We start from the raw sequence: 27,103 nt of genomic DNA on the forward strand, positions 1-27,103 counted from the left end.
CATTTTTTTCCAAAAAGAAAAGTTCAACAGTATGTTCATTTCTGAAGTTTCTGATATTTTATTTTGCAGACCAATGGTTTGTAAGTTTTGAGGACCAACATCTGTAAATCCCTATAGAATGTCCAATTAATTTCAGTTCTGCAGCAGCCTCTGAGGTACCACACACAATCCTTACGGCTTGAGTGCCAGTGACACATGCCAGACAGGCTGCCCTTGGGGTGCCGAAGGGGGGAGGGGAGTGTCCACGGTAAAGCCTCTTCCAGGGGCTTTCTCTCCTCAGTGGCGGTCTCCTTTGGCAAGAAGTTGATTGGTTCACACAGCTTTGTTGCCTGTAAGCGGGAAGCATTCGAAAGCTTGCAGTGATGTGGTGCTTTTTCTTACGTGGACACTTGAGGGGTCAGTGCACTTGTGCTTAATGACAGGAATCCCTCCAAATCACTTAGTAGGTTACAATATAAGGAGGCCTCTGCTTCTAAGTAACACAGATAAACACCATTTCAGATTGCCTATTTTTTCTAGAACTACAAAATTTAATTCAAGAAAATATAGGTCCCATGAAAGACTTAAAAGTTTTATAAAACTAAAATCTAGTTTCCCCCCAATAAATTGTACTTTAGCCAAAACCCTCCCAATGCTTCTAAAATAATACTAAAAGGGGCATCTGATTATACAAGAGCAATAAAAAAAATTAAATATTTGAATAACAAGTTTGAGTTCAAGCTGCAATGTTGGCAATGCAGATTTTTAACATATCACAAAAAGCGTGCACAAAAATGTACTGGCACAAAGGACAAAATAATGCTCAGAAGCAGACTAAGTAGCTGCTGATTTTAAGGAAACAAAAGGCCTGAAATCACTATACAAAATATAAAATGTATTAAGCACTACCATCCACAGAACAGTCTTTATTATTGATTCTATTTAAAAATTATTTGTGTAATTATATATTGAATTGTATGAGTATTATACATGAACCCCCTTTTAGAAGGCAATTCCTTGTTGCACTATAGAACATCTAATTACATTGCAAAAAGTATCCTGTTTTCGCTATTGGTAAACAGTTAATGATATTCCTGTAAATATTAGGAAGGCTACAAAAAAAAAAAGAAAAAGAAAAAATATTTTTTGTCTTCCAAATGCTTTCCATGCAGAGTTAAGCACTTGCCTTGTTTAACTAAATGCACTATTGGAAAACATCCTGGGTCAGAGATGCTCCTGAATTAGAAGACTAGGCTTTACAAATCAAAGACTCAAAGGAATCATGCAACCCTCTTCCTAATGAGATACCATTTGCCACTTACCAATTCCGTCTGTCCAGAATACCATTTGAGACACTTAGAAAAGATCAGACTGATGATAAATATACATGAAGTGAAAGACACAAACTGCAATTTGACACTACAACTGGTAATGTCTGTGCTATGTGAAAGCACCTTTAAGAAGAGCCTATGCGGCAAGAGATAAGTGTCTAAAGATTCAAAATGAATCAACAGTATTGGATAACAATATAATTCTCAACTCAGAAGCTGCCTCAAGATTAGGTGCATCTTCAGTTAATGTAACAGGAAAAAAAAGGCAATGGATTTTATTTTATTAATTGCATCATTCACAAATCGACCTCAGGTCACCAATGTGTAGACACAATGAGATTTTTGTTGTTTATAGTCTTTAATTGAAATGATGATAAAGGAAATAGAGCTATTTAAAAACAAAACCAAATAGCTATTTCGGTCTAGATTAAGAGGTGGCACCAGGTGTGGGATTCACATTTTGTGTAGCCACCTGTGGTGCGACTTCGATGATCCGGGGTTTGTCTATGATTCTGGCTGTACGGTTGCCCTTCTCTACGATCCCAATAATCCATGCCTGGTGACCTTCACCATATTTGGGGGACTTTATTTCTGCACAGAACCGAGCTGCTTGCTCACGTGGTAAACAGATTAGAAGGCCTCCTGGCAAAGAAAAAAAGATGACCATTAATTGTGATTCTGTGCGAGCAGTTTCTCTACCACTATCTTTCTGAAACACTCCTGCACAGATCTGTGCTCAACCAAGAACTATTCTCAAGCTGTACCTTCCATTCAACTAGGAAGCCCACTTCATTCTGCCTTAACCTATTTCCACAGATTAAACTGTAAATAGTTTATTGGAAAATATGTGGTAGCTATTTTTCCCAAGCTACAGTGAAAGAAATATTTAAAAACAACAGAAGTTTACCTTTTTAATTCTCTACATGGATTCCTTGTTTTACAAAAAAAAGTTCTTTTTAATTTAAAAATTAAAATCACAAAAGGCTGTACTCCTAAAAAGTATCTAGGTTCTCTCATTTGCCCTATCATTATCTACAAAAAAAGTACAGAATAAGTTTAAATAAATTTTCATTGCTATTTCAGTAGCAAGGGCAGAAAATTTTATTTGCAAATAGAAGTAACACAATCAGGAAAAAATCTACTCCCTCATCTTCAAGGACCCATGCACAGACTTTACTCAGACTTACTCCCCATGAGCTCCAGTGTGGGGGCAGCAGATTCAAAAGCATGAGAGACATACAGGAGGACATGAATTGTCTGGCATCAGGATGAGAGCTGGGTGACAGCTGTCTCCCAGAAAGAAATGCTGGCAGAGTCCACTGTTCCTTTTCTGAGTCCTTCCCCAACAAAGCCTGCGGGTGGGTCCTTTTCTGAGACTTATTAACCTGGCTCACACTGTTTGCTCTACCCTGGTGATTCCCTGAGGCCCTGACCCACCCAACTTTTGAGCCTACCCAAGCTGTTTCCAGGGGTTTTTCCATACTAATTGCTTGTCTTGGCCTGTCCTGGCCCATGCTTTAAATTTTCCTAAATTATCTCAAACAAGTAGCATCTGGCTTTACCAAGACCTACACCTCTTGCTAAGTGGCCCCAGGCTCAGCACTAGCAGCAGCTGGCCTTGGCTCACAACTTGGTCTTACCTGGGTACCTCCAAGCCCAGTACAAGTAGCAGCTATCTGCAGACCCCTTTGTAGCTTATGCAGCATGACCCGATAGACACACAGGTGGCGACTGACCTTGGACATGCCTACAGCAATCAAAGCTCAACTATAACAGGAGAGTGTACACAGTGCACATGAAGGGTGCACCTTGAGTACCCAGCTTGGGTAATAGGAGCGGCTGTGTCACTGGACCCTATAGGACACTTACTACATAAGGCCATGCCACCAAGCCCAGGAGATGTAGCAGCTCTACCTAATAAAAGAAACACACACAGGGAGGCTGCCAAAATGGGGAGACAAAGAAACATGATCCAAATGAAATAGCAGGTCAAAACTGCAGAAAAAGAACTACACAAAATGGAGATAAGCAATTTAGCAGATGCAGAGTTCAAAACACTGGTTATAATGATGCTCAGTGAACTTAGTGAAGACCTCAGTATCATAAAAAAGATCCAGTAAGAAATGAAGAATATACTAACTGAAATAAAGGACAATTTACAGGGAAACAACAGTAGAGTGGATGAAGCCAAGAATCAAATCAGCAATATGGAATATAAGGAAGAAAAAAACACCTAATCAGAACAGCAAGAAGAAAAAAGAATAAAAAAATATATATATATATAGTATAAGGAACATCTGGGATGACTTCAAGTACACCAACATTCTTATCATGGGGGTGCCAGAAGGAGAAGAGAAAGAGCAAGAAATTAGAAACCTATTTGGAAAAAAAAAAAAAAAAAGACAGAAAACTTTCCCAACTTGGTGAGGAAAGACATGCAAGTCCAGGAAGCACAGAGTCTCAAACAAAATGAACTCAAGACACATTATAATTAAAATGCCAAAGATTAAAGACAAAGACAGAATCTTAAAAACAGCAAGAGAAAAGTAGTTACCTAGAAAGGAGCTCCCATAAGACTGTCAGCTGACTTCTCAAGAGAAACTTTGCAGGCCAGAAGGGATTGGCAAGAAATATTCAAAGTCATAAAAAGCAATGACCCATAACTAACATTAGTCTAACCAGCAAAGCTATCATTTAGAATCAAAAGACAGATGAAAGAGTTTCCCAGACAAGACAAAGCTAAAGGAGTTTGTCACTACCAAACTGGTATTATATGAAATGTTAAAGGGTCTTCTTTAAGATAAAAAAAATATGAACAATAAAATGGCAACAAGCAGGTATCTATCAACAACTGAAAAACAAGCAAGCAGCCTAAAAGAAAGAGAATCATAGATACAGAGAACGTTTTGATGGTTGCCAGATGCAAGGGGAGTCAGGGTATGGGCAAAAAAGGTGAAGGGATTAAGAAGTGCAGGTAGGTAGTTACAGAATAGCTATGCGGATGTAAAGTACAGTGTAAGAAATACAGTAGCCAAAGAATACATATGTTGACCCATGGACATGGACAACTGTGTGGGGACTGCCTGATGGGCGGGGTGCTGCATGGAGGGGACAAAGGGGGAAAATTTGGGACAACTGTAAAAGCATAATCAATAAAATATAATTTAAAAAAATGCTAGATTCCCAATGAAAATTGAGTAGTGACTTATTTTTTTCCTATTATTTTCCTTCCTCCCATTCTATCACCAAACACAGAAAACACTGAACTTAACTAATACTGTTCTACCACACACAGGATGGCAGGAGTCTGGTAACCTACAGCACAAAGGGGCAGAGAACATTTATTGCTAAAAAGGTCAAGATTATCAGCAGTGACCTCACACAAAATGGGGTCATGCTCATATATTTGGTTTCTTCCTTCTCATGGAACTTTCCATTAGCTTCACTAGTTTAATCCTCAGAGTAGGGGCCAGGATCCTCGAATTGTACCTGATGTCTCCGGGCAGGTCCCATGCATGAGGCCAAACATGTTTCCACAGGCCTTGCTCACAGCAGCCATCTTGGCCAGGACAGGGAGGTTGTGAATCACAAAGGACACCTCGTTCCTCTGTTGCTTGGCCAGGTTCTGCGCATGGCCCAGGATTCCAAAGCCCGTGATGTCAGTGGCAGCATGAGCATTGAACGTGTGCATGAGTCCTGCAGCTAAGAGAGACCAGAAAAGGAATTTAGTATCTGGTAAAATAATTGGAGACTTTCTGAGGGGGAAAAAACCCCCACCTTTCCTCAAGTCAAAATCTGAAATACGCTTTGATTTTAAAATTCCTAATTGTCAGGGAAATGGCATATTGAAATAAAGAAAATGTAATTTTTAAAAATCAACAAAACCCACAGTGAAATTGTCAAAGTTGGTTTCTTTCAATTTCAGCCACTGAGAACTATCAGCTGCTTCAATGAACAGTAACTCCCCAATAAACTAAAAAATTCAAACAGAAGAATCATAATCACAATGAAAGTTCAAACAGCCTAAACCGTCTTAAAATAAAAAAACAGCTTTCAAAGACTGACAAAAATTTAAGGCAATCTTGCTAGAATGAGGGTTAATTTCTTATTTTTTAGTTAAAAAAAATAAGTTTATTTTGTAGTTTTAGATTTACAGAACATTGAGTGGAATGAATAGGAAGTTTCCATATGCTCCATTTCTCCTATTTCAATATTTATCATAGTGTGGTACATTTGTTATGTGATAAGCCAATATTGACACATTCACTTAAGCTCACAGTTCACACCCGGGTTTCACTCTTAATGCTGTAGCCTGTAGGTGTTGACAAACATGTATATAACATGTATCCATCATCACATTATCATACAGATATATTTCACTTTCCTAAAAATTCTGTGTTCCACTTATTCCTCTCTCCTCCTTACTCCTGGTAACCACTGACCTTGTTACTGTCTCTAGTTTTACCTTTTCCAGAATTTGGAATTATGATGATTGGCTCCTTTCACTTAGTGACACGCACTTAAGGTTCCTCCAGGTCTTTTCATGTCTTGACAGCTCATTTCTTTTTAGCTGTCAATAATATTCCATTGTTTGTATGTATCAATTTATCCACTCACTTGCTGAAGGATCTCATTGTGTCCAAGTTTTAACATTTATGAATAAAGCTGTGACAAACATCTTTGTGCAGATTTCTGAGTGGAGAGAAGTTTTCAGTTCATTTGGGTAAATACCGAGGGAGCACAACTACTAGATCATATTAGTATATTTAACTTTTTAACAAACCACCCAACTGTCTTCCAAAGTGGCAGTATTATTTTGCATTCCTACCAGCAATGAATCGAAGTTTCTACTGTTCCACATCCTTGTCATCGTTTAGTTGTCAGTGTTTTAGCCTTAAACCATTCTAGTAGGCGTGTAGTACTGAATAGTATCTTGTTTTAAACTGCCATTCCCTAATAACATATGATGTGGAGCACATTTTCATAGGATTATTTGTCACCTGTATATCTTCTTTGGTAAGGTGTCTTTTCAGACCTTCTGCACATTTTTTAATTGGGTTGCTTTCTTAACATTGAATTTGAAGAGTTCTTTGTATATTCAGAATACCAGTCCTTTGTCAGAACTGTGTTTTGCAAAGATTTTTCTTCGTTTGTGGCTTGTCTTCTTATCCTCTTGGTGTCTTTCATAGAGCATAAGTTTTTTATATTAATGAAATCCAACTTGTCAATTTTTTCTCTCATGGACAGTACCTTTGCTGTTGTATCTAAAAAGACACCACCAAACCAAAGGTGTCGCCTACATTTTCTTCTGTATTATCTTCTAGGAGTTCAGCAGTTTTGCACTTTACATTTAGGTTTATAGTCCATTTTGAGTTACTTTTTATGAAAGGTATAAGGCCTGTGTTTATAATCATTTTTTGCCTGTGGATATCCAGTTGTTTCAGCACCATTTGTTGAAAAGATTATCCTTTCTCCATTGAACTGTTGTTGCTCTTTTGTCAAGAATCGGCTGACTGTATTTATGTGCGTATATTTCTGGACTCTCTAGCCTGTTCCATTGATTTATTTTTCCATTCTTTCACCAATATCACTGCAATTTTAACAGCCACTGATGTTTATTATTGGGGTTTACTAAATCAAAGGGTTGGCAAAATAATAATAATAATAATAATAATAATAAAATAAGTAAAGCACAAATTTGTAATTCAATCATTCTTCCCGCCCTTATTAGATGTGATTCCTGTACGAAGAATTTTTTAAAAAATGTTATTTGGTTTCCCCAAAATATAGTCTGTACAAGAACAGTAAAATATGTGGTTAGTTCCCTTTACTTATTTTCAGAATAAGCTGGTGTCCTAGCAACTTCCAAAGGTGACCAAAAATGTTTTGATCATTATGTCATTGATTTTTAGATACCCGATATACTTTTAACTGTGGTCACTCTTCTTTTTAATACTCCCTTTGTCTGGCCCCCTTTAATTTGACTGGTGGGAGCCTCTTCAAGCTATGTGAAGTGACCTTCTTCTATCAGTTGCTGATAGCTCCATTACTTTCAAAGCACAGGAATGGCCCAGGTTTATGTTTTGTATTTCCTGTCCCAGAGTTGGAATCGGCCATTTCCCCAAGGAGTCCTGGCATTTTTTAATGGAAAATGGTAACTTTCAGATCAGAATCTTGGCACCAGGAGTTCATTATTAACAGGTTATCATTGCTATTAGACCTTTTTGAAAGGCTTAGAAATAAGCATTTTTGAGGGGGAACAAATGCAAGTTTATACTGATAATTTCAAATTCAAGATTAGATTTTTTACTTAGCTTCTTTCATATAATTCTTCCCCATGTGGTTTTGCCATTAAGTTGATATATATTAGACACGTTTTTTAAAAAATGGCGTCAGCAGGTCTTCTTTAAGAAGATAAAAAATATGAACAATAAAATGGCAATAAATACCAATCTATCAACAACTGAATCTAAAAAACAAAACAAACAAGAACAGAAACAATCATAGCGAACGTTTTGATGGTTGTCAGACTCGGGGCTGGGGGGAGATGGTGGTCTGCGTGGTGGGCAGAAGGTGAAGGGATTAAGAAGTACAAACTGGTGCAACAGCTAAAGAATAGGGATGTAAATCATAGCACAGGGAACAGACTATCCAGAGGTAATATATGACACATGGACATGACCCACAGTAGGGGGATGGCCTGAGGGAGTGGGGTGGGGGCTGGGTGGACGGGGTAAAGGGGGGAAATTCGGACAACTGTAATAGCATGAACAATAAAATATAATTAAAAAATGTGGTTTGGATTTGTAAGATGTGGTCTTTATTAAATTTTTTAAACCATAGAAAATGACAAAACATTCCAAAGTCAAACTTATAAAACAATGCATGTTCAGAGTCTGCTTTTCCCTTAGTCTGTTATACATACAATTTTTATTAATCATTTGTTGCCACTGCTTCTTTTTGAAGTATAATACACATTACTTCATATTCATATGTCTACATAAAATGTAGCATATGTAGCATACTGTACACATCATTTTGAGCCTTGCTTTTTTTCATTTAATCATATCCTAGAGAGAGCTCCCTAGTAATAAAGACTTATTTATTACTTTATAGTCAAATGTATGCATACAGACAAGAATTCAGTCATCTATGGATGGACATTGGATTTCCTTTCTTTGCAATTATAAATAGTGCTTCAATGAATGGCCTTGTACACATCATTTCATATTCTGGCCACTGTTATCTCTGGGACAGTTTTGCAGAAGTGGCATTGCTAGGCCAAATAAATGTGTGCATAATTTTTGCTAGATATGACCAAATACTCCTTCACAAGCATTCTGCCATATTGCATTCCTACCAACAATGTGTAAAAAAAGTAAGGATGGGAAATCATAAATGCTCAAATATAAGCAAAATAGTAATCCACGTTTATAAAAGTAAATCCATTACCAATCACTTTCCCATTGTTAAACTAGTTAATTTGAAGGATAAAAAGAAGAAAGACTCTTTAAACAGTTTAAGTGTCATAGGAACAGAAACACAAACACAAATGAGAAGCCTTGATTGTAAGTGATGAGACATTGTAAGGACAAAGAAATAATTACTATTCAGCTTTGGAATATAGCCAAAGAACTATTCCTGGAATGCAGGGAGAAAATACAGAAAAATATGATCTCAAAATCAATTCTTCAAAAGTAAGCGAAAGGTAAATTAATTATGGTATATATCTCTCTCTGGCAGAACATCTAGCCATTAAAAATTATGTGTACTATAATTATATAATATAGAAAAAAATTAGTAATATTAAATGAATAAAAGCAGATTGCAAATACATAGAAAATGTATGATAACCAAAAGTTTAACCATAACCATAAAATAACCATAAAATAACAGCAAGCCACCAACAAAACAAAAAAATCCTGGAAGAATATATAAAAATATTAATAAAAGCTGTTTTGGGGTGCTGGGACTATGGACAATGTTTTTTCTCTCCTTTTTTAGTTTTTTAAAAACTTGTCCATAATGAGTATGTTTTTTTACAACAGAAAAAATATATAGACAATAAACAGAAAGAGAAAAATATATTAAAGACTTTTTTAAATGTAGCATCATTATGAACTTGTACAGCCACTCTGGAAAACAGTCAGCACCACCTAGAAAAGATGAGGCATCCTCGCCAGTGTGGCTTGGTTGGTTGAAGCATCCTGTAAACCAAAAGCCCGTGGGTTCAATTTCTGGTCAGAGCATATTCAAGAGGCAACTAACTGATGTTTCTCTCTCACACTGGTGTTTCTCTCCCTCCCTTTCCCTCTCTCTAAAATTGGTAAGTATGTCCTCATATGAGGATTTAAAAAAAAAATTAAAAAAAAAAAAAAAAAAAAAAAGGAAATCTCAGTCACTAGAGACCTCTTAGACATGTGTACCCCAAATGCCCAACAGTAAGTAGTAAGCCAGATAAGTAAGTCATGGAGTGGAAAGTTATACAGTGGAGAAAATGAATGAAATACAAGTACACATACCAGGGATGATGCTCAAAAACACTGGACAGTGAACAAAACAGGAAGAAAAACATATATAGGCACGATTCATTAAAGAAGTACAAAACTAGTTTATTGCTTAAGCATACAAGTGTATGTGATAAAAATTTTAAAAGCATGAGAAGAAATATTAGATTCAGAACAATGGTTACCCTAAATGGGAATCCAGGACCAGGGTGTGAGAGGAGCAAATCTGGCAACCAAGGCCACTGTTTCTCATGAGACGGCGAGCACATGGGTGTTGTACTGCTGTGCCTTAAGCCCTGCACATATTTTATTCCTAGAGAAGCACCTGTGTGGGTTGCACTGTGCAGATAATTTGGAAGCAAACCAGCATTTGGGATGTAAGGTCCAAGAGGGCAGGGACTTCTGTCTCTTTTGTTCAATGCACTGTCCCCAGCACTTGGAAGAGTGAAGGACACACTATAGGTGCTCATTAAACATACACTGAATGAGTAAACTTTGTATGCCATGTGTTAGTCATTCTTTTTGGTCCTTCACTGACATTTTTTCTCTTTAATAATCCTGTGAATAGAATCTTGCTTTCCCCCTTTGGCTGAAAGGAAATACATAAAAGAAATACATGCATTTTCTGTTCTCAAACCCAAATCTGTCTAAAACCAGGGACCAACAGAGGAGGGTCTGCAGTCACTGGGGAAATATGGCCCTTGGCCTATTCCTCCAGCTAAGAATGGTCTTCTTTTACATGTTTGAAGAGTTGTGGAGGAAAAGATTCAATGCAACTGATACCATCTGTGGCTTGCAAAGCCTAAAATATTTCCCATCTTGACCGTGTTCTGAAAACGTGCCAATCCCTGGAGACAGCCTCCTGTCTCCAGAACAATACCTGTTCTGTTGAGTCTTGCCATATTCATCATCGCCTCCTGGTATGCCAACTCCACATCTTCTTGGGTGACCACTAGTTTAATTTTATTCCATTTTTCAGGCTAGTATAGGAAAATAGGTGAGGGAGAAAAGAAGGAAAAAATGTGATTAATCCTTACTTCTAACCACTGAAAGAAAAAGCCTATTTTTCTTCAGTCATCCTATAGGGAATGTTATTTTTCTAATTTTGTATGCAAAATTAAGTCTCTTTTTTCCTCCCGCAACTATTATTTTAGGTGTCCCTTAGACATGCCATAGAGGTACTTTTTGTGTTCTCATACCACACTTCTGTAGTCAAATGCCGCAATTTACCGGCTAGAGAAGCAGCAGGGCACATGGCTGCAGCGCCCAGGCAATGAAAAGTGTGCTAACACTGGGCGGAGGGCCCTTCTCCTCTGCGCTAGGGTGTGAATCACACAGGAACAATTTTAAATGTCTTTTGGTTCACCTTCCCATCTCCCCTATTAAGCCAATGGCTTTATTTTTCATATAATTTTACCACTATTGACTTTACTTGAATTCTGGATCAAGGCATCCTATGGACAAATGAATGTGAAAGCAACTTTGATTATACGTGCGCTGAGGAGAGCCATGGTGACCAAAACGGATATCATAAAAGTAAGGAGAAAAAGGTGTTTCCCTTTTTCTTTAGTCGATCTTCAAAGAAGTTAAATCATGATTATGGATTCTTGACATAATGTCATTATGGTCCATTAATTACCATCATTCATGGATTCACTTATTTTTTAATGATACCCAATAATCTACCACTCAATGTAAAAATACCTTAATTCTCTCTACGTGTTCCTCCCTTAGTCCATTGTTCCCCAACCCCCTGCAAGAGGTAACAACTATTCTGAATTTTATACTTGTAATTATTCCCCTGTCTTTCAAAAAAGTGCTCTCACATACAGATGCCTAAACAATATGCTCTTTGGTTGCTTCTGACTTTTATGAAAAGGGTATTGTACTGTTACATAGCCTTTGAAACTTGCTTTTTTTCCAATTCTGAGCATTAAAAAAAACTGGTATAAAAGCAAAGGTGTCGAGTTGGGGGTGGGGTGGGGAGGAGAGAAGGATCCCAAACCCCTCATCTTTGATGCCCCTTTCCCTCACCTGCTTGCAACTCCCTTGCTAAATTACTTAGATATGAGTAGTTGCATTGCAAAACAACTCTGTGAATTACTGCCCAGTAATAACCTTCTAGTCTGATTTACAGATGACCATACTTGATGGGAAATCTCCCCATAATCACTGGATGAGAATGGAAGAATAACTAGACTGTGGCAGCCTTAGAGATTTTCCTTCCCCTGCTCTATCAACTGAACATACTTGGTTATGAATAACATAAAATTATTCTTCTTTTTCAACTGTTTATCAGGACTGGTAGTTTCAGATGACAGTTGTAGAAATTAAAAGCATCAAAATATGTGAGACACACCACAAATTGTATTAATTTTTGAGTTGTTATGACAATGGGAAAAATCTTAAATGAAATATGATTATAGCTCAGTGGAAAAGTTACTCAGGATAAATATCCATCTATTCCAGATGCTCTCTCTACAAGACAATTATTCATCAAAATGTTCTGAGTTACTAATTAGTTTGAAAAGAGAAAACAACCAAGGAAAAACAACCAAAAACCTCATAACTAAAATAATTTAAATTGTCAGTAACCCTGATCTTATTTATATCCCGAGCACCAAACTTTCCACACATTCTCTTCTGTATTATTTTTTTCCTTTTTGTTAAATTTATTGGGGTGACACTGGTTAACAAAATTATACAGTTTTCAAGTACACAATTCTACAATGCATCATCTGTCTTCTATATTATTTTTTAGTGATGTTTAAGATATGAAAAACAAAGCTATCTCAGCGTCAAATAAACCAAGCTCACTGACTTACAAATTCTCTTTATAGAGCTTCTTTGAAACCCCAAGCTGGGGCTTACCTCCTTTAAGCATTCAGTACATGGAACTCCGAATTAATAAAAGAATATGGACAATTCCTAGTATTTCTATAAGGGCATGAGTGATACTAAACTCCCTGGTAGTGAAACTAAAGGAGCTCATTTTTAGAAGACAACCTGATGACATTTGGAAGATGCAGACCTGAAACAGAATAAAACAGGTCCAAGGGGAAGGGTTTCCTGTATAGACCAGCAGCAGCACTTATTTCAGGAGCAGATATATCTTTTAGTAAAATTAAAGCATACTCCCTGCACTAGCAGACTGAAGAGATTACCTGACCTGAATGTAAATGAATGTGCTTTTCTCCAAATCTCACAGTCCTGCACACTTTTGCTCAGCTCCTCCTCCCCCACTGCAGGCAGGGTCACTCACAATATCCAGCCACTGGTGCACTGCGACAGCCACTTGTGTCCCCAGGGGCTTGGTCAGAACGAGCACATCCCCAGGCACCGCATTATCTGGCCTAAAAAAAAAACAACACACAACAAGGGCCTGGGTCAAATTAACCAAGGAGGTAAATTCATCACCAGTTTAATAGGAGAAAGAAAGTCTGGTAAAAATATTGCCTTTGCAAACACGTATATTTAAGCCACCACCACCATGTGTTAGAGCCTTGAAACTTGCTACTGAGGATACTACTACTGGAACAAAAACACTGAAAGAGAATATAGGAGTCTATCAATTACCTACCAGATCCAGCCCCCCAATAAAATGTACAAAGCAGCAAATCACTTAGCTTTCAAAGGTAAAGGCCGGATTAGGCCTTGATTTGCTCATGCTGGTGTGTTATTTTCAATATAGATCCATCCACCATGCTTCTGAGGCAACAAGACTTTTGAAACAAAGACTGATTCTCAGGATATGGGATTTTGCACAAATCTGTAGGTCTAATGTTTTGGTGATTTCAGATCTAAGTTTCAAACTCAGACCAAGAGATCAGTAAGTTTTCTACTTGCCACTCAGATTACTGACAAATGGTAAAAGTGGTTGCCTCCAGAAAGGGAAACTGGCGATGTGGGATGCGTGAGAGACTACACTGCAGAGCCTTTTATACCTTTTGAATTTTGTGTCATGTGAACACAGTGCCTATCAGTATCTATTCACAAAACCAGGAAAACAAATGGAATTTGAACTTCCTTCAGCAAATAGAACAGGGTGGCTTTTCTTAATAAGACATGAAACATGGAAAGTGGCAATTTGTGCCAACAGAGAAACTTCTCCAAAGACCTAGGGTTGGCTAAAAAAACCCAACAAAACAAAAAACAACAACAAAAAATCTCCACATTAAATGATGTTCAATATCATTAGCAATCAGGGAAATGGAAATCAAACCACAGTTAAATATCACCTTAACCCACTAGGATGGCTACTGTCAAAAAAATTAAAATAAAAACAGTAGCAAATACTACAGAGGATGCGGAGACACTGGAATCTTCCTACATTGCTGTTAGGAACCAGTTTGATAGTTGCTCAAGTTAAACAGTTACCACATGACCCAGTAATTCTCAGGTAGATATACCCAAGAGAATCAAAACATTATGCTCACATAATAACATGTTATGCATGTTCATAACAGCATCATTCATAATAGGTGAAAATAACACAAATATCTATCACCTGTGATTAAACTGTGGCATGTCCACAAAATAGAACATTATTCAGCCATAAAAAGGAGTGAAGTACTGATACATGCTACAACACGGATGAACCTTCGAAGCATTGTACTAAAAGAAGCCAGACACAAAACACCACATATTGTATGATTCCATCCATATGAAATGTCTAGAATAGATAAATCCAGAGACAGAAAGTAGATTAGTGGTTTCCACAGGATGGAGGAAGGAGGGAACTGGGAATGACTGTTTACGGGTAAAGAGCTTCTTGGCGGGGGGGGGGGGCGGGGGATTGGAATATTCTGGAACTGGATAATGGTGATGGTTGCACAACCTTGTGAATACAAAAAATGAATTGTATACTTTAAAATGCTGGATTTTATATTATGTAAAATTTTGTTATATGAATACTTCAATAAAAAATATTAAAATTTAAAAAACAGGAACAAAGTACTGATAGATCTTATAAAATGGATGAACCTTAAAAATATTATGCTAATAGTATACAAAGTGAAAGAAGCCAGGATGGGGAATGAGTTAAGGGGGGCAGGGTTCCTTGCTGGGTTGATGAAAACGTTCTAAAACTGACTCTGGGGATGGATGCAAAACTCTGTGATTACCAAAGACCATTGAACTACATACTTCAAATGGATGAACTTCAGAGTATGCAAATTCTATCTCAATGAATCTATCTTAAGAAAAGAAAGAGAACCAGGCCAGGTGACATGGAACAAAACCAACTTACATGATAAATTCATTGGGCTGGCAGACAGTTGTAGCCACTCCTCCCAGAACAATCCAGGGGTTTAACACTGTTTGGCCGCCCGTTACAGACGTTCCTGCCTCCTCTGCTGCATCTTTAAAACCCTGTATAATTAGGGGCATCACTTTATCCCTTTCCTAGGGTTTAAAAGGACACAAATTAAAAGTCATATAATTTAGTTCAAAACTAAGAAAAGAGTCTACACTTGCAGTTATAAAGAGGACCATAAAACCCTATAGAAGTCCTGGAAGTTTACAGACTGGACAGGGAGTAGGAAGAAAGGAGGACGAATAATAGTTTTCATTGTAGCCATTTTATCAAAAGCTGGAAGATATTCTATGTTACAATGTGAACGAAGCCCAGATAACAGAGAAGTAAAAACTGGAATGTGACTGGGCGCACAGGGCTCTCTGAAACCTGAGCCAGCTCTTTAAATGGCCCTCAAGAACTCCAAGACCCCCTTAATACACACCCGCCATCCTCCCCAGACAACTGTGTGCAAGTGATGGCCCAGGCACCCATTTTGTGCAGGCAGAAAAGGGCCTTCTGAAAACTCTCATTTCTACGAGGTAGGGGAAACTTCTTTTGGGGGTCAAACACCAGTATCTTTCAAAAATAATCTAAATGGGAATTAATTCACCTCTGGGTTGGAGAACAGGTACAGACAGCAAGACCACAGACACTGCCAGGTAAGCGCAGGAACACACGTGACGCCCCAGTCCCATCACTGTCTATACCAGTGACCAACCAGCAACCAAAGGAGAGGGTGCCTGTTCCCTGGGGGTGCCGCCCGCCATGGGTCTGTAAGACTGGCCCAGTCCACAGGCCTGGCGTGGAAGTGCTATTACTGTGGCCTAGACTTTAAAACAAGCATAAATGTCTTGGCTTCAGTCTACCCAGGAGAAAGGGAAGCAGGCAGTGGCAATGAAAATGTGAATAGGCCAGACTATTTTAATTCACTGATAGCTGCCAAAAAATGGAGAACATGATGAAATACAGAAGTCATGCAGCCTGGGCTCCTCACTTTACAGATGGGAAAAGGCATCTGACCAGTCCAGTGAAGTGACCAAGACAAGAGACAGTATGCAGCTGGCCCATCTCCTACTTACCCTGTCAGTCATTTTATTACTGATTCCAAGGAGCATCAGCATATTGTCACATTCTGTGACCCCCATTGCATAGAGGTCACTGAGGACATTGGCACACGCTATCCTGCCCTGGAAGAGAACAGAGACATGAGAAAGGACAAGAGGGGGACTTTCCATGTGTAGAAACAAAGAGTGGGTCTACAGAGTAAGTCCAAAGAGAACCCGGGGACTTTCCAGGGATGGCAGCCGCTGGGATAGGGTGCTGTTTCTGTGACTTGCAGACTCTTTACCTTTCCTAAATCACATAATCACTAGGCCATTCACTCTTTCCAAGTGATTCCTGTTCCTGTCTTTTCTTTCTCAGACAGATCAAACAATTTCTACGTTCTTTCCCATTCTAAATATTGGGAGAAGCCTGCAGTTTATTTAGATGGAGAACGGGGAGTGGGAAGATGTTAGAGGGAACAAGGTCTGGGAGGAAGAGCTGTGGAGTGAAAACAAGTGCTGCAAAGCAAACTTGGAAACAGCCACTTATCCTAAACAGAGTCTAAAAATAATGTGGATTTGACTGGTTATAGAGAACATGGTTTTTATATACTTGGATGAAGAAATTTTTGTGGCTTCTTTTCAAGCCTATAGAAGACGAATAGAAAAATAATTTTAATTGAAAAACAAAATGACAGAAGAGATAAAACACATCTAAGCCTGAAGTCAGAGTGATTTCTAAAGGAAAAGAAACATTTCCCAATGAAGTATCAGATTTTGTTAAGGAACTTTAAAATAGGACTGAACAGAAATGTAATAATAAATTTTTTTTAATTGCCACTAGAAATTTTTAAAATTTAAGTTACCATTCTCTCACAGTATAGGAGAAAATGACAAAATTTTCTTCTGACATAAGGATAATAAAACTCCCAAATATTAAAATTTGTTTTTTTTCCTTGTTTAGATTTTTTAAATGATTTTTCCGGCAGATTAGCAGTTAGCTTAATAGCCTTCTGTGACTCAGTTTCAAAAGTAATGAGGCAACAAGTGGCTTGCAACTTGGGTGCCAAGTGCCGGTTTGGGCTGCAGTGATTTACTGTCCCTTCTGTCCTGGGTTCTCTCATATGTTTTTAAGAGATGCCAGAAAAAGGATGCATTCCCCCCGCTCTAGCTGCCTTTGCCACCTGGTCAGGTGGGACACCTGGGGTATGGCACACCTCAGTCTCTCAGGAATGCTGCTATAGAGGAGAAAACAGATGGATGTATGGAGAGAAAACAGGTTTTATTAACCTGTGTGCTTGTCACTGTCACCTGAGAGGCGAACACCCCACCCTCACCCCCATTTAGCTGCCTCATGGCCCAAGTCCCTATGTGTGCAGCTTGATCCCAGCACCCTTGGCACACAGGAAGGACCTCTGATATTTCCTAACGACAGGATGTTCCTAGTCTCCTCATCTGTTCCTCTTGGCTGGTAGGATGGAAGGTTAAAGCCGAGTAGATCAAAGGGTTGCTGGTTGCAAGCATGCAATGAGCATTTGGGAAATATATCCAAGCCAGGCATGATCAGTAGCTAGGAACTTCAATCTAGCAGTTCAGATGCATCCTCTACACAGTGAGTCTATAACACAGTTGGGGGTTAGGGGAGTGGCCAGAATCAGAATAAATGGTCAAGAAGTTAAATTGTGATGACCTCTACTCAGAAGGAAACATCTAGGATCAGACTCATTACAGGGTATCATAACATCTTTGGCCTGAAACACAGGAATGAGGAGTTTACAAATATTGAAAAAAAAGAAAATAACTACAAGCGTATCAGTCAACAGAGACTGTTAGTAGAGAGCAGGTGTTCTTATACAAAAGCAGCAGAGGGACTTCTGCCTAATTGCTGACATGCAGTATCAAGTGTGAGCAGGAAACAGATCAAATGACTGCACTTACAGAGTCAGGTCAATGGTGAGATGAGAACTATTTGGATACAACAAAAACAAGAAAACATACACACATACAAAACCGCAGCTACAACCCAAAACCAGACAAATGGCAGTTCCAGATGTAAAAACATAACTGGTCAAACTTACCATCATGTAAGGGTCATCAACGATAGGATAAATGTAATCTGTCGTTTGCACCAAGGAAAGACCGCCATGCCTCAAAGGAATGACACAAGTATCCATTCCAATACCTGTAAAGATGGAAGTTGCCATCATCATCCACAAATCAACAGGAAAGGCCATTTCATCTTATGCCACCAGTGTTCTGCATAGGAGTGTTTTACATGAGATACTTATGGAACAATGCATGCTGCCAGTATAGCAATGTGTTTACTATCAAGAAGCATAACTGAAATAAATGTGAAACCTAACTAGCTGAAGATAGAAAATAAAAGTAAAATTTGTTAGTCACAGAGACTCAACCTCAGTATGATAGAAGTGTAGCCCCTAATGATGCCTTGAATAGACACTTCCATTTGAACACTGTATCATGTGACTGGCACCATATAAAATGTCTTTAAAGATAAGAACAGCATAAATGGAACTTGGGTTGTTTTCTCTACATTGAGTTTATCTTTAGGTGTTATTCTGTTTCCCCAACAGAAAATTTGTCAAGTATTTTATACACATAAAATGCTTTTATTACTTACACATTTTAGTCAATAATAAAAATAACAAATTAGGAAAAAAGAAGCGGGCAAAGACAGAACAGGAATTCATCATTTCCAGCCAAGCAAGCACACACACATTCTGGTATCTGAAAGCATTTTTCTTTTCTTTTTTTTTTAAGAGGGAACCTTAAAATTCCATGTTATTCCCCTTGCAAAAAAAAAAAAAAAAAAAAAGTCACTTTCACTAACTTATCATACAAAGGGGAAAAATGTGCTAAGTAAGTCTGTTGGAAATATTTCAATTTCTTAAAATTGTTGTTAAACATTTAGAAAGATATAACCATACCTTGGTACTCACCGGCTTAAGACATCATCAAACCCTGTACTTACTGCATTTTAAGGAGAATAAAATGTTTCAGCACTAGTCACTTGCTTGGGACTCACGGCACTTGCTAGAACTTCTATGAGTCACAGCGCCGCCAGCAAGAGAAAATGCTTCATCGTTCAGTTGGTTTTGGCACTCATTATGAGTTCCAGAACAAATTAACAATGAGTACCAAGGTACCACTGTATAGACAACCGATAGGCTAATTAAACATAATTCTCTTTTCCTGAAATTAGTTTAGAAACCATCAAGACCAACTCCTGTAAATTATACTTCTTTAAAAATCACCTGTAATGCAGGCATTTTACAAATTCAGACTGGAATTCCCACCAAGTAGGCTGAGTAGAGTGCTTTTCTACACCTGTCCCAAAGGATGTCACCTACCCTCTGACTTCACCTGTGCAAATCCATGAGCCAAAGGTGGAGAAAAAGACAGGATGAAGTACAAAAAGAAGCAAGGGGATGCCATCTTCTCAATTCAGATTTCCAAAGGAAATAAGAATAAATCATATCAAATCACAAGAAACAAAGACTTGTGTACCTTTCATATTTTGCATAAGTAAAATGCTGAGGTACAACTATTTCAGCACCACAAAAGCGACATACCCAATAAAGGCCGGGGCACAGGGGTACCTTATTTTCCCAGGTCTTGGTCCATTATTACTAATGCAAAAAATAAAATCAAATTTAATAAAAAGTCATGGACTCTGTGAAGACAGGCTGATTTGTTTTTACTATGCCAGATGGCAGCTCCTTTCCCTAACTGGAGAAGATCTAGTTAGGGAACGGAGAGTTTAGTTTCAGAAAGGCAAGTCTCACAAATCTGTGACAATGGAACCTACCTTACCAACGATCAGTTTTCACATGGATTAGCTGAGTGTAGATGCAGAATCTCAGAAACTCAACAATTGTTCTTTAGCATTTAAGTGGAAACAGAACAAGAACCACAGTTAACTCTTATTGATTCTCCCCAAATTGATCATTCTAACTGGTCATTCTGAGTGTATGACTATTCACTTTGGAAATGAGTGAGATATAGTTTTTGTTTTGTTTTCATATAAACTGAAGGATTACAGAAAGATATACAAAAAAAAGTCACTGAATGTTAGCTTTAAATGTTTCTAATTTGGGTAAACTTAAATTTGTATTACATATATTTGTAAAGCATTTAATTTCTATTTATACCTACCATCAGCATTTTAACTGATGACCCTTGAGCATGTTCCTAGGGCTGAAAAAAAGCTCTCCTTATCCTCATTTCCTTTCACAAGCTACTAGCTACATGTGGTGCATGTGAAATGTATTTATTCCAAATAGAGATACACAAATAAGTGTAAAATACATACCAGATTTTACATACTCAGTACCAAAAACCCCAAACCTCATGTTTTATATGAATTGTTGAAATAATATTTTCTATGGTTAAAGGAAACAGAACTAACTTCACTTAACTCTACTTTTTTTTAATGTGACTACTAGAAAATTCAAAATTACATATGTGGCTTACGTATTTCCTTTGGACAGCACTGGTCCATAGTGATCAGTTTACAAATCACCTATCGAATTTCCAGGAAGGAAGACAGCCCGAGCCTGAGATGGGCCATGGGCCTGAAAAAACTAGGGTATCAAGGTAGAAGACAGAGGGACAGTCCAGGTAAGAGCAGGTGGGCACAAAGGGAGATGCCAAAGAGGGGAGAAAGCCTCAAGTATAAATCTGAGCACTGAGGAATTCCACAAGTTTTTCAGCAAGATCGAAACCATCCATCATGAAAACCCAAATCATCACACCATCACCACTACCAGAAACTATGAACACTTGACAGTTCTCAAGTACCAGGCAACAGATGTACCAGGTTCTTAAGATATCACTCATTTTAACTTTTTTTTATAGTTAGAATACATCTAATATGTGTACATTTAACTACTGTTATGGTTTGCCCTTCAATTAACAGCATCTTAGAATCCAGGGAATATGACACTCTTTTAGAAAAAAATTAACAGATAAGCACATTTGTGTGCATAAATGTCCATACATACATATACGTACTACATATGCATGTGCATATACACATAGTGCATATACATACATAATAATTTCTGGTATAGCAATTTACAAAAAATATTATTATCCCATTGTATAAATCAGGAAACTGAGGTGCAGGAGGGTTAAGAGCATGCACAGAGTAGCATTAGTGACTAGTAAGCAATTGTCAGGATACGACTCTAGATCTGATTTCAAAGCAAAGTTATACCATCAAGAAATACCACTTCTGGCTTTGGCTGGTGTCCCTCAGTGGACTGAGCACTGGCCTACAAACCAGAGTTGCTGGTCTGATTCGTCAGGGCACATGCCTGGGTTGCAGGCCAGGTCCCTGGTTGGGGGTGTGCAAGAGGCAACCAATCTATGTTCCTCTCCCTATATCTCTCCCTCCCAGCCCCTCTCTCTGAAAATAAAATCTTGGGGAAAAAAAAAAAAAGGACATACCACTTCTGTATATAGCTTTAATACCACGCTTCCTTCAGCGCCTATTTGCTTATAACCTGGGGTCCGCAGCTACTCTTAGTAAATGCCATGAAGGCAAATTTTGTGGATGTGTATTTTTCTGGAAAAGGGAGACCACCTTTCATTTACTTCTCAAAAACCATGTGTGACCAGAATCCCTTGCCTTTGTGTTCTTATATCTGCTTTTCCCTTCCTCTCCCCTTGCTGTTGATATCTGTCTCCTTTTGCCACAACTAAGGATTATAGGTGATGCAGCTCTTCCCCTCCCTTTGAATACGCTTGGACTTAGAAACCAAATGACAGAGAGCAGAGGAAATGGAAGACATGGATTCCAGGTCTAAGGGTCCTGGCCAAGAGTCATGGCGCTACTGGAAGAAGCAAATAATCCTACTCATTATCAAAGCACTTGCATGCCCAAGTGCTTGAAAGATCAAAAGGGTAAGTTCTAAAGAGGAATTGTTACTTTATCTCTAAGGTTTTTACTGCATTGTTTTTGCCCCATTCAGTGGCTTATTTTTCTTTATAAAGCTGTCAAAGAGCTTTTCAGCACACAGATGCTTCTCAATGTTCCTACTACGTCAAAATGCATTTAATACATGTAATCTGCCAAACATCATAGTTTAGCCTAGCCTAACTTAAATGTGCTCAGAACACTGATGTTAGCTATAGTTGGGAAAATCATCTAACGCAACAAGTACACTCTAGATAGAGTATCAATTATATCCCCGCATGATCTCCTTGCTGACTAGGACTGCAGCTCACTGCCTATCACAAGAGAGCACCACCATCCTGCATATCGCTGGCCAGGAAAAAGTTGGCATTCAAAATTCCAAGTACAGTTTCTATTGAATGTGTATTGCTTTCATACAATCATAAAGTCAAAAAATCATGAATTGAACCGTCATAAATCAGGAACTGTCCATGTTTTTATTCCTTGACAAGCTGGTATCTAATCCAACTCATTCATGTGGTATTTCCCCACACTCAGACATCAGCTAGGTGAGGACACTTAAAGTTGAGCTCCTGGGAGTCCTGAGGCTCCTAGAGTGTGGGCTGTGAGCTTTCCGCTCTCCCAATCAGAGCAACTCTGCTTTTATCTGCTTTGTATATCAGGGAAGAAAGGAGTATCCTGGGTTCAAACCCAAGGTTGTATTCATAACAAAACAATGGGCAAAAATAAATGAAATAAAAATCTTATGAAAAGAAAACTGATCAAGTCACATACGGTAACTTTAAAACTTCCAAATTCCTAGAATACTCACTGAACAATCAAACCGCAAAATGATCACAGTCTTGCATGATGTACTGTCAAACCACACAATTAAAGTTAACAAGATCCCAATAGCCTAGAATTTCTTTCTGAGCTCTATGTTCAGAAAAAGGCAAACCACTGATGACATCAGGAATTCAGTAAAGAAAAAAACATGGCTCTCGATTCCAGATGACATCTGGGGTCAACGACAGACTCAGTTCTGTCTTCTCCCCTTCTGCATATCGTATATTCTTCTCCTTTCCCCGCAAAGGGACTTTTCAAACAACGCATATTGAGGAGAAACACCCACCCGCAACCTAGTCACTGCTCTCAATGTACTGCTTAACCACCACTGCCTTTCTTAAGGCAATGAAGGCAATGCAAGCATTTTAAGGAAATGTTTAGGATAAAGGCATAAAGAAGTTTTTGCTTAATTCTCAAGCTAACCAGAAAAATCGATATAATAAAAAATGGTTTTACCATAATTGTTTCAATTGCATACTTAAAAGTTTATAAATGGTTACAGCACATTTCTGCATGCTTCTCAAGCACTTCCTCCTCCAAACAAATTACGATACTGTAAGTGACCATTTATTGTCCTTTGAATCTTTCTTACAATTTTTTTTTAAAAAGGCAACATGGGAGGAGAGAAGTCTGGTTTTTGACTTTTTTACTACACTGCAGTCAAGACGCTTTACTTGGGGAAACATGAGAGAAATAATGGTTCACATACCAAGCCTTGGCATAACTGCTCCCAGGAACTGCTCATCTTCTTGGAAGTGGTTCTCTTGTAAGGATTCCAGCAATTTCTGCAGGACATCTTGGGGCACTTTGCAGCCAGTACCCTTCAGTTCAGTGAATCTGGTTAGCCGGAAGCTCTTGTCCAATTCATAACTTTCCGGGTTAAAGGACTCCCGCGTAGACATGGTTCTTGGGTGTACACACCTCACAGCTGGGCTCCTCTCCTTCCTCTCCTAGTCTGCTGGTTTCTTTACAAATCAACCTGAGTTATCACCAAAACACAAACACCATCAAAAGATTTCTCACTACTGCCCTGACTAGTGTGGCTCAGTGGGCTGAGCATCATCCCACAAACCAAAAGGTCGCCAGTTCAATTCCAAGTCAGGGCACATGCCTGGGTTGCAGGGCATGTGAGGGGCCACCAATTGATATTTCTCTCCCTCTCTTTAAAAACAAATAAAATCTTAAAAAAAGAAAAAGATTTTTCACTAGTACCTACCAAGAAGTGAATACTTGAAAGTGAAAATTAAATGGAAAGAGGAAGAGGACTGAAATCAGTAAGACTACTGGGAAATGATGATTTGGGGCTGCAACAGTTTAGTTAGTGATGCATAAACCGAATAAGTCATTTTAAAGTGACCATACCATCACAGGCATCCTCTACTTAAGACCCAATGTTTGTGCTGTTATAACTGGGCTCCAAGGGGCAGCAAGACCGCCTCTGAAGAAGGAGCTATAGGCCTGCGTGCTTGCAGGATACAGCGCCATCTTGAAAAGTGTCACAAAGGTTCTTCTAGTGAGAAGTGTTATGAGAAAATGTCTAGTCACTTCACCTAAGCACTGTGATTTAGAAACTAGGTGTTCTACTAAAGTGACTTTTCTGGACAGCTTTTCTGATATCTTTGCTATCTCACACAGAAAAATAAAACACCTACTAGATACTTCGCAGGAAAAGGTTGTTGATGAAAATGCATTTGGTGAAATTCTTTATGATGTTAAATTCAATTTTAGAAAAATGTTTAGAGCCAGAAGTACACAACACAACCCAAAATAGGCAGTCCCACTAAAGTATACAACTTGAAAACTGGAATTGCTGTTTAACACAGCAAAGAACACTTTCTTCATGAGAGCAGTGTAAACTTCTGTTTTAATGCAATGCAAGTTCCTAGAAAGCAAACATCTGTTCAGCAAACTAGTACACACACATCACTAACAAAATATGCTACTGCTCTTTACTGTTTCACCACAGAACTAAAATGATAAATTAAGCTGTACTTGGTATCAACGGAAGCAGCACTTCAGAGTTTGAAACCTTTGGGGCTAACCCAAAAACTCAACATGTGCTCCCAGGGTTTACAAACCTCCAGACTGTATTCTATTAGACATGGAAATAGACACCCCAAGTTTTAGGGTCAGTTTCTCTTATAAAATGTATAATCGAGAATATAATTCCCAATTATAGAGTTTTCGATCCCTGAGAAGGTCATCACTCATGTAAAATAAATCTCACAAAGGCCGGGTCTGGGCAGTAATCCAAACTGTCTTTACAGAAACATGTTTGGGGTGAGCAATGATTTCGGTCTGAAAGCTACAACTGTGCAACATTCCAAGAAAACAATCTGTCCAATAAGAGGGTAGCAGGAAAGCAAACCAAATGACCGAGATGGGAACTTGTGAAGCCATTTGAGAGTTAGGGAAGTCCTATAGCACGTTGACTCGTTGACTTGGAAGAGTTTGGGCCAAAAGAAAAAGTCCTTTCCTCTCAAAATGCCTTGCATTTAACTCAGCCTCACTCCTACCAGGAAGAAAACAAAACAAAAAACCATCACTAGGTATCCAGTTATTATCCTACTCTAATCCTCATCCAAAAAAAAAAAAAAAAAAGGACAGGAGGGGAATTTGGAATTTTGGGGACTAACTTTCTTTTTAACATTAGTTATAGCTTCACAGATTTTTAAAGGGAAAAGTTTAAAACACCTCAAGCCAAGAAGGCACTCAGGAGTTTTAAAATTCCAAATGGTACGAGGGACACGAATCACACATTCACATCCTAACGTTAAAGAGTCAAAAATTCTTAGATTTTGGGAAGGGATTAGGAATGGGGGGCTGCGTGGAAGAAAGAGCAACTACTGGGGCAAAGACGGAGAGGAGGAATGTGCTTTTGTTGCAACCAGGCTGTCAACTCCAACCCCAAAGCCGCCAGTTTACACCTTTAAAACAATGACATGAATATTTAAAGATAACGGTTAACCCTTTCCTTTCCAGACACGTTTAAATTTCTTTCAAATACGTGGCAAAGCTGGCCGTAAGCCTGGGGAAGTACAATAGTGGCGGTGGGAGAGGGTACAACCCCCGGCTTCATACCTACCTACCCCAAGCCCCTAAGCCCAGGACATCAACAATGGAGGGGACGAGGGGACGTGGGCGCAGCGACCAGGCGCTCGCCATGAAGCACACGTCGAAGCGGCCAGAGTAAGGGCCACGGAACTCCGGAACACCTTAAAGTTTTGGCTGCCGCCTTTAAAGGCCAATCGGGCCTGGGCTCTTTGTGCAGCGCGGCTGGCTGGTCGCGGCCAGGGGAGGCAGCGCGACGCCGCTGGATGGGCCATGCCCGCCCGTTCGTCCTCCCAAGCGGCAGCGACGGCGGGAACCGTGCGCGGCCCACAGGCCGCAGCGGGGCGAGTGCGGCAGGACCCCAGCCCGCTAGCCGGCCCGGCCACGGTGCCCAGGCTCAGCCGTCGGCCCCGGGGCGGAGGGCGCACGCGGCGGAGTGGGGGGGCGGGTGGCGGGAAGGCGCCGGGCCAAGGGGACCGGCCTGGGTTCTCGGCCGCACGCGCGCTCTGGCCGCTGCCGCCGCCGCCGCACAAAAATGTCGGCGGGCGAAAAAATTAACCCCTACGTCGCCGCCGCCGCCCTCCCCCTCCACTCCTCCCCCGCCCTCTCTCCCTCCCTCCTTCCCCGGCCCCGCGCGGCGGCGGCGGCGGCGGCGCGGGCGGTGCTTCTTTTTTAAAGCGGCCCCACCAAGCCCTGGCTCGGCCCCTCTGCAGGCAGCGCTGGCGCGCGCTGGCCGTGCGCGACTCTCGGCAGCCCGGGCGGCCGGGAGGGGGATCCGCACGGCCGCCCGGGGCCTGCGGACGAATATTCCCCTTTAAGCCTAGTGTCGCGCCCCCCCTCCCCGAGCCGGGCGCTTACCGGTTCGCTTTGCGCCCTCCGCCTCCTCCCGAAAACGGGCCGCCGCCGCTCCCACAATGCACCGGGCGCGCCGGGCTCCCTTAAGCGTCGCCTGAATAAAAATGCCGCTCCCGGCGGCGCGGAGGGCGGGAGGGCCCGGACCACGCTGGGCGCCGCGGGGGCTCGGCCCAGCTCCGCGGGCCCCTGCCGGGACGGGGCCGCCGCGCTCCGCCGTGCGCCGCGCTAAGGGGCCTTTAAGGGCTGTCTACCTCCCTTTAAGAGGCGGCGGGCAT

At 39.9% G+C, this 27,103-nt stretch overlaps 1 protein-coding gene across 5 annotated transcripts; it reads right to left on the minus strand.

Moving 5' to 3' along the window:
• SEPHS1 (selenophosphate synthetase 1) lies at nucleotides 1–27,103 on the minus strand. 5 transcript variants are annotated; one of them, XM_054593651.1, is made up of 10 exons: nucleotides 26,832–27,103; nucleotides 23,632–23,901; nucleotides 18,235–18,338; nucleotides 16,193–16,300; nucleotides 15,066–15,220; nucleotides 13,080–13,170; nucleotides 10,698–10,797; nucleotides 4,800–5,012; nucleotides 1,783–1,952; nucleotides 1–329 (listed from the first exon to the last, which is right to left on the minus strand). In XM_054593651.1, exons 2-10 carry the CDS (start codon nucleotides 23,822–23,824, stop codon nucleotides 36–38), a joined length of 1,428 nt encoding a protein of 475 aa, XP_054449626.1. In that variant the 5' UTR covers nucleotides 23,825–23,901; nucleotides 26,832–27,103; the 3' UTR covers nucleotides 1–35. The 5 variants fall into 5 exon arrangements, with proteins under 5 accessions (XP_054449626.1, XP_054449638.1, XP_054449632.1 ...); XM_054593663.1 differs by lacking the exon at nucleotides 26,832–27,103 and adding an exon at nucleotides 26,008–26,275; XM_054593679.1 differs by having other exon boundaries at nucleotides 193–472; nucleotides 26,832–27,099.

The sequence above is a fragment of the Pteronotus mesoamericanus genome, unplaced genomic scaffold (genome assembly GCF_021234165.1).
Source record: "Pteronotus mesoamericanus isolate MK-2021 breed Mesoamerican mustached bat unplaced genomic scaffold, CSHL_Meso_final contig_130, whole genome shotgun sequence".
In the NCBI taxonomy this organism is placed as follows: Eukaryota; Metazoa; Chordata; class Mammalia; order Chiroptera; family Mormoopidae; genus Pteronotus; species Pteronotus mesoamericanus.

Coding starts and splice junctions, on each gene's coding strand:
- SEPHS1 (XM_054593651.1), bottom strand. CDS start 23,824: ATGTCTACGCGGGAGTCCTTTAACCCGGAAAGTTATGAATTGGACAAG. Junction 13,171..15,065: donor CAGCCCAATGAATTTATCAT/GTAAGTTGGTTT, acceptor TTTTTTTTTTAG/GCCAGATAATGCGGTGCCTG. Junction 10,798..13,079: donor TGCACCAGTGGCTGGATATT/GTGAGTGACCCT, acceptor TTCCTATACTAG/CCTGAAAAATGGAATAAAAT.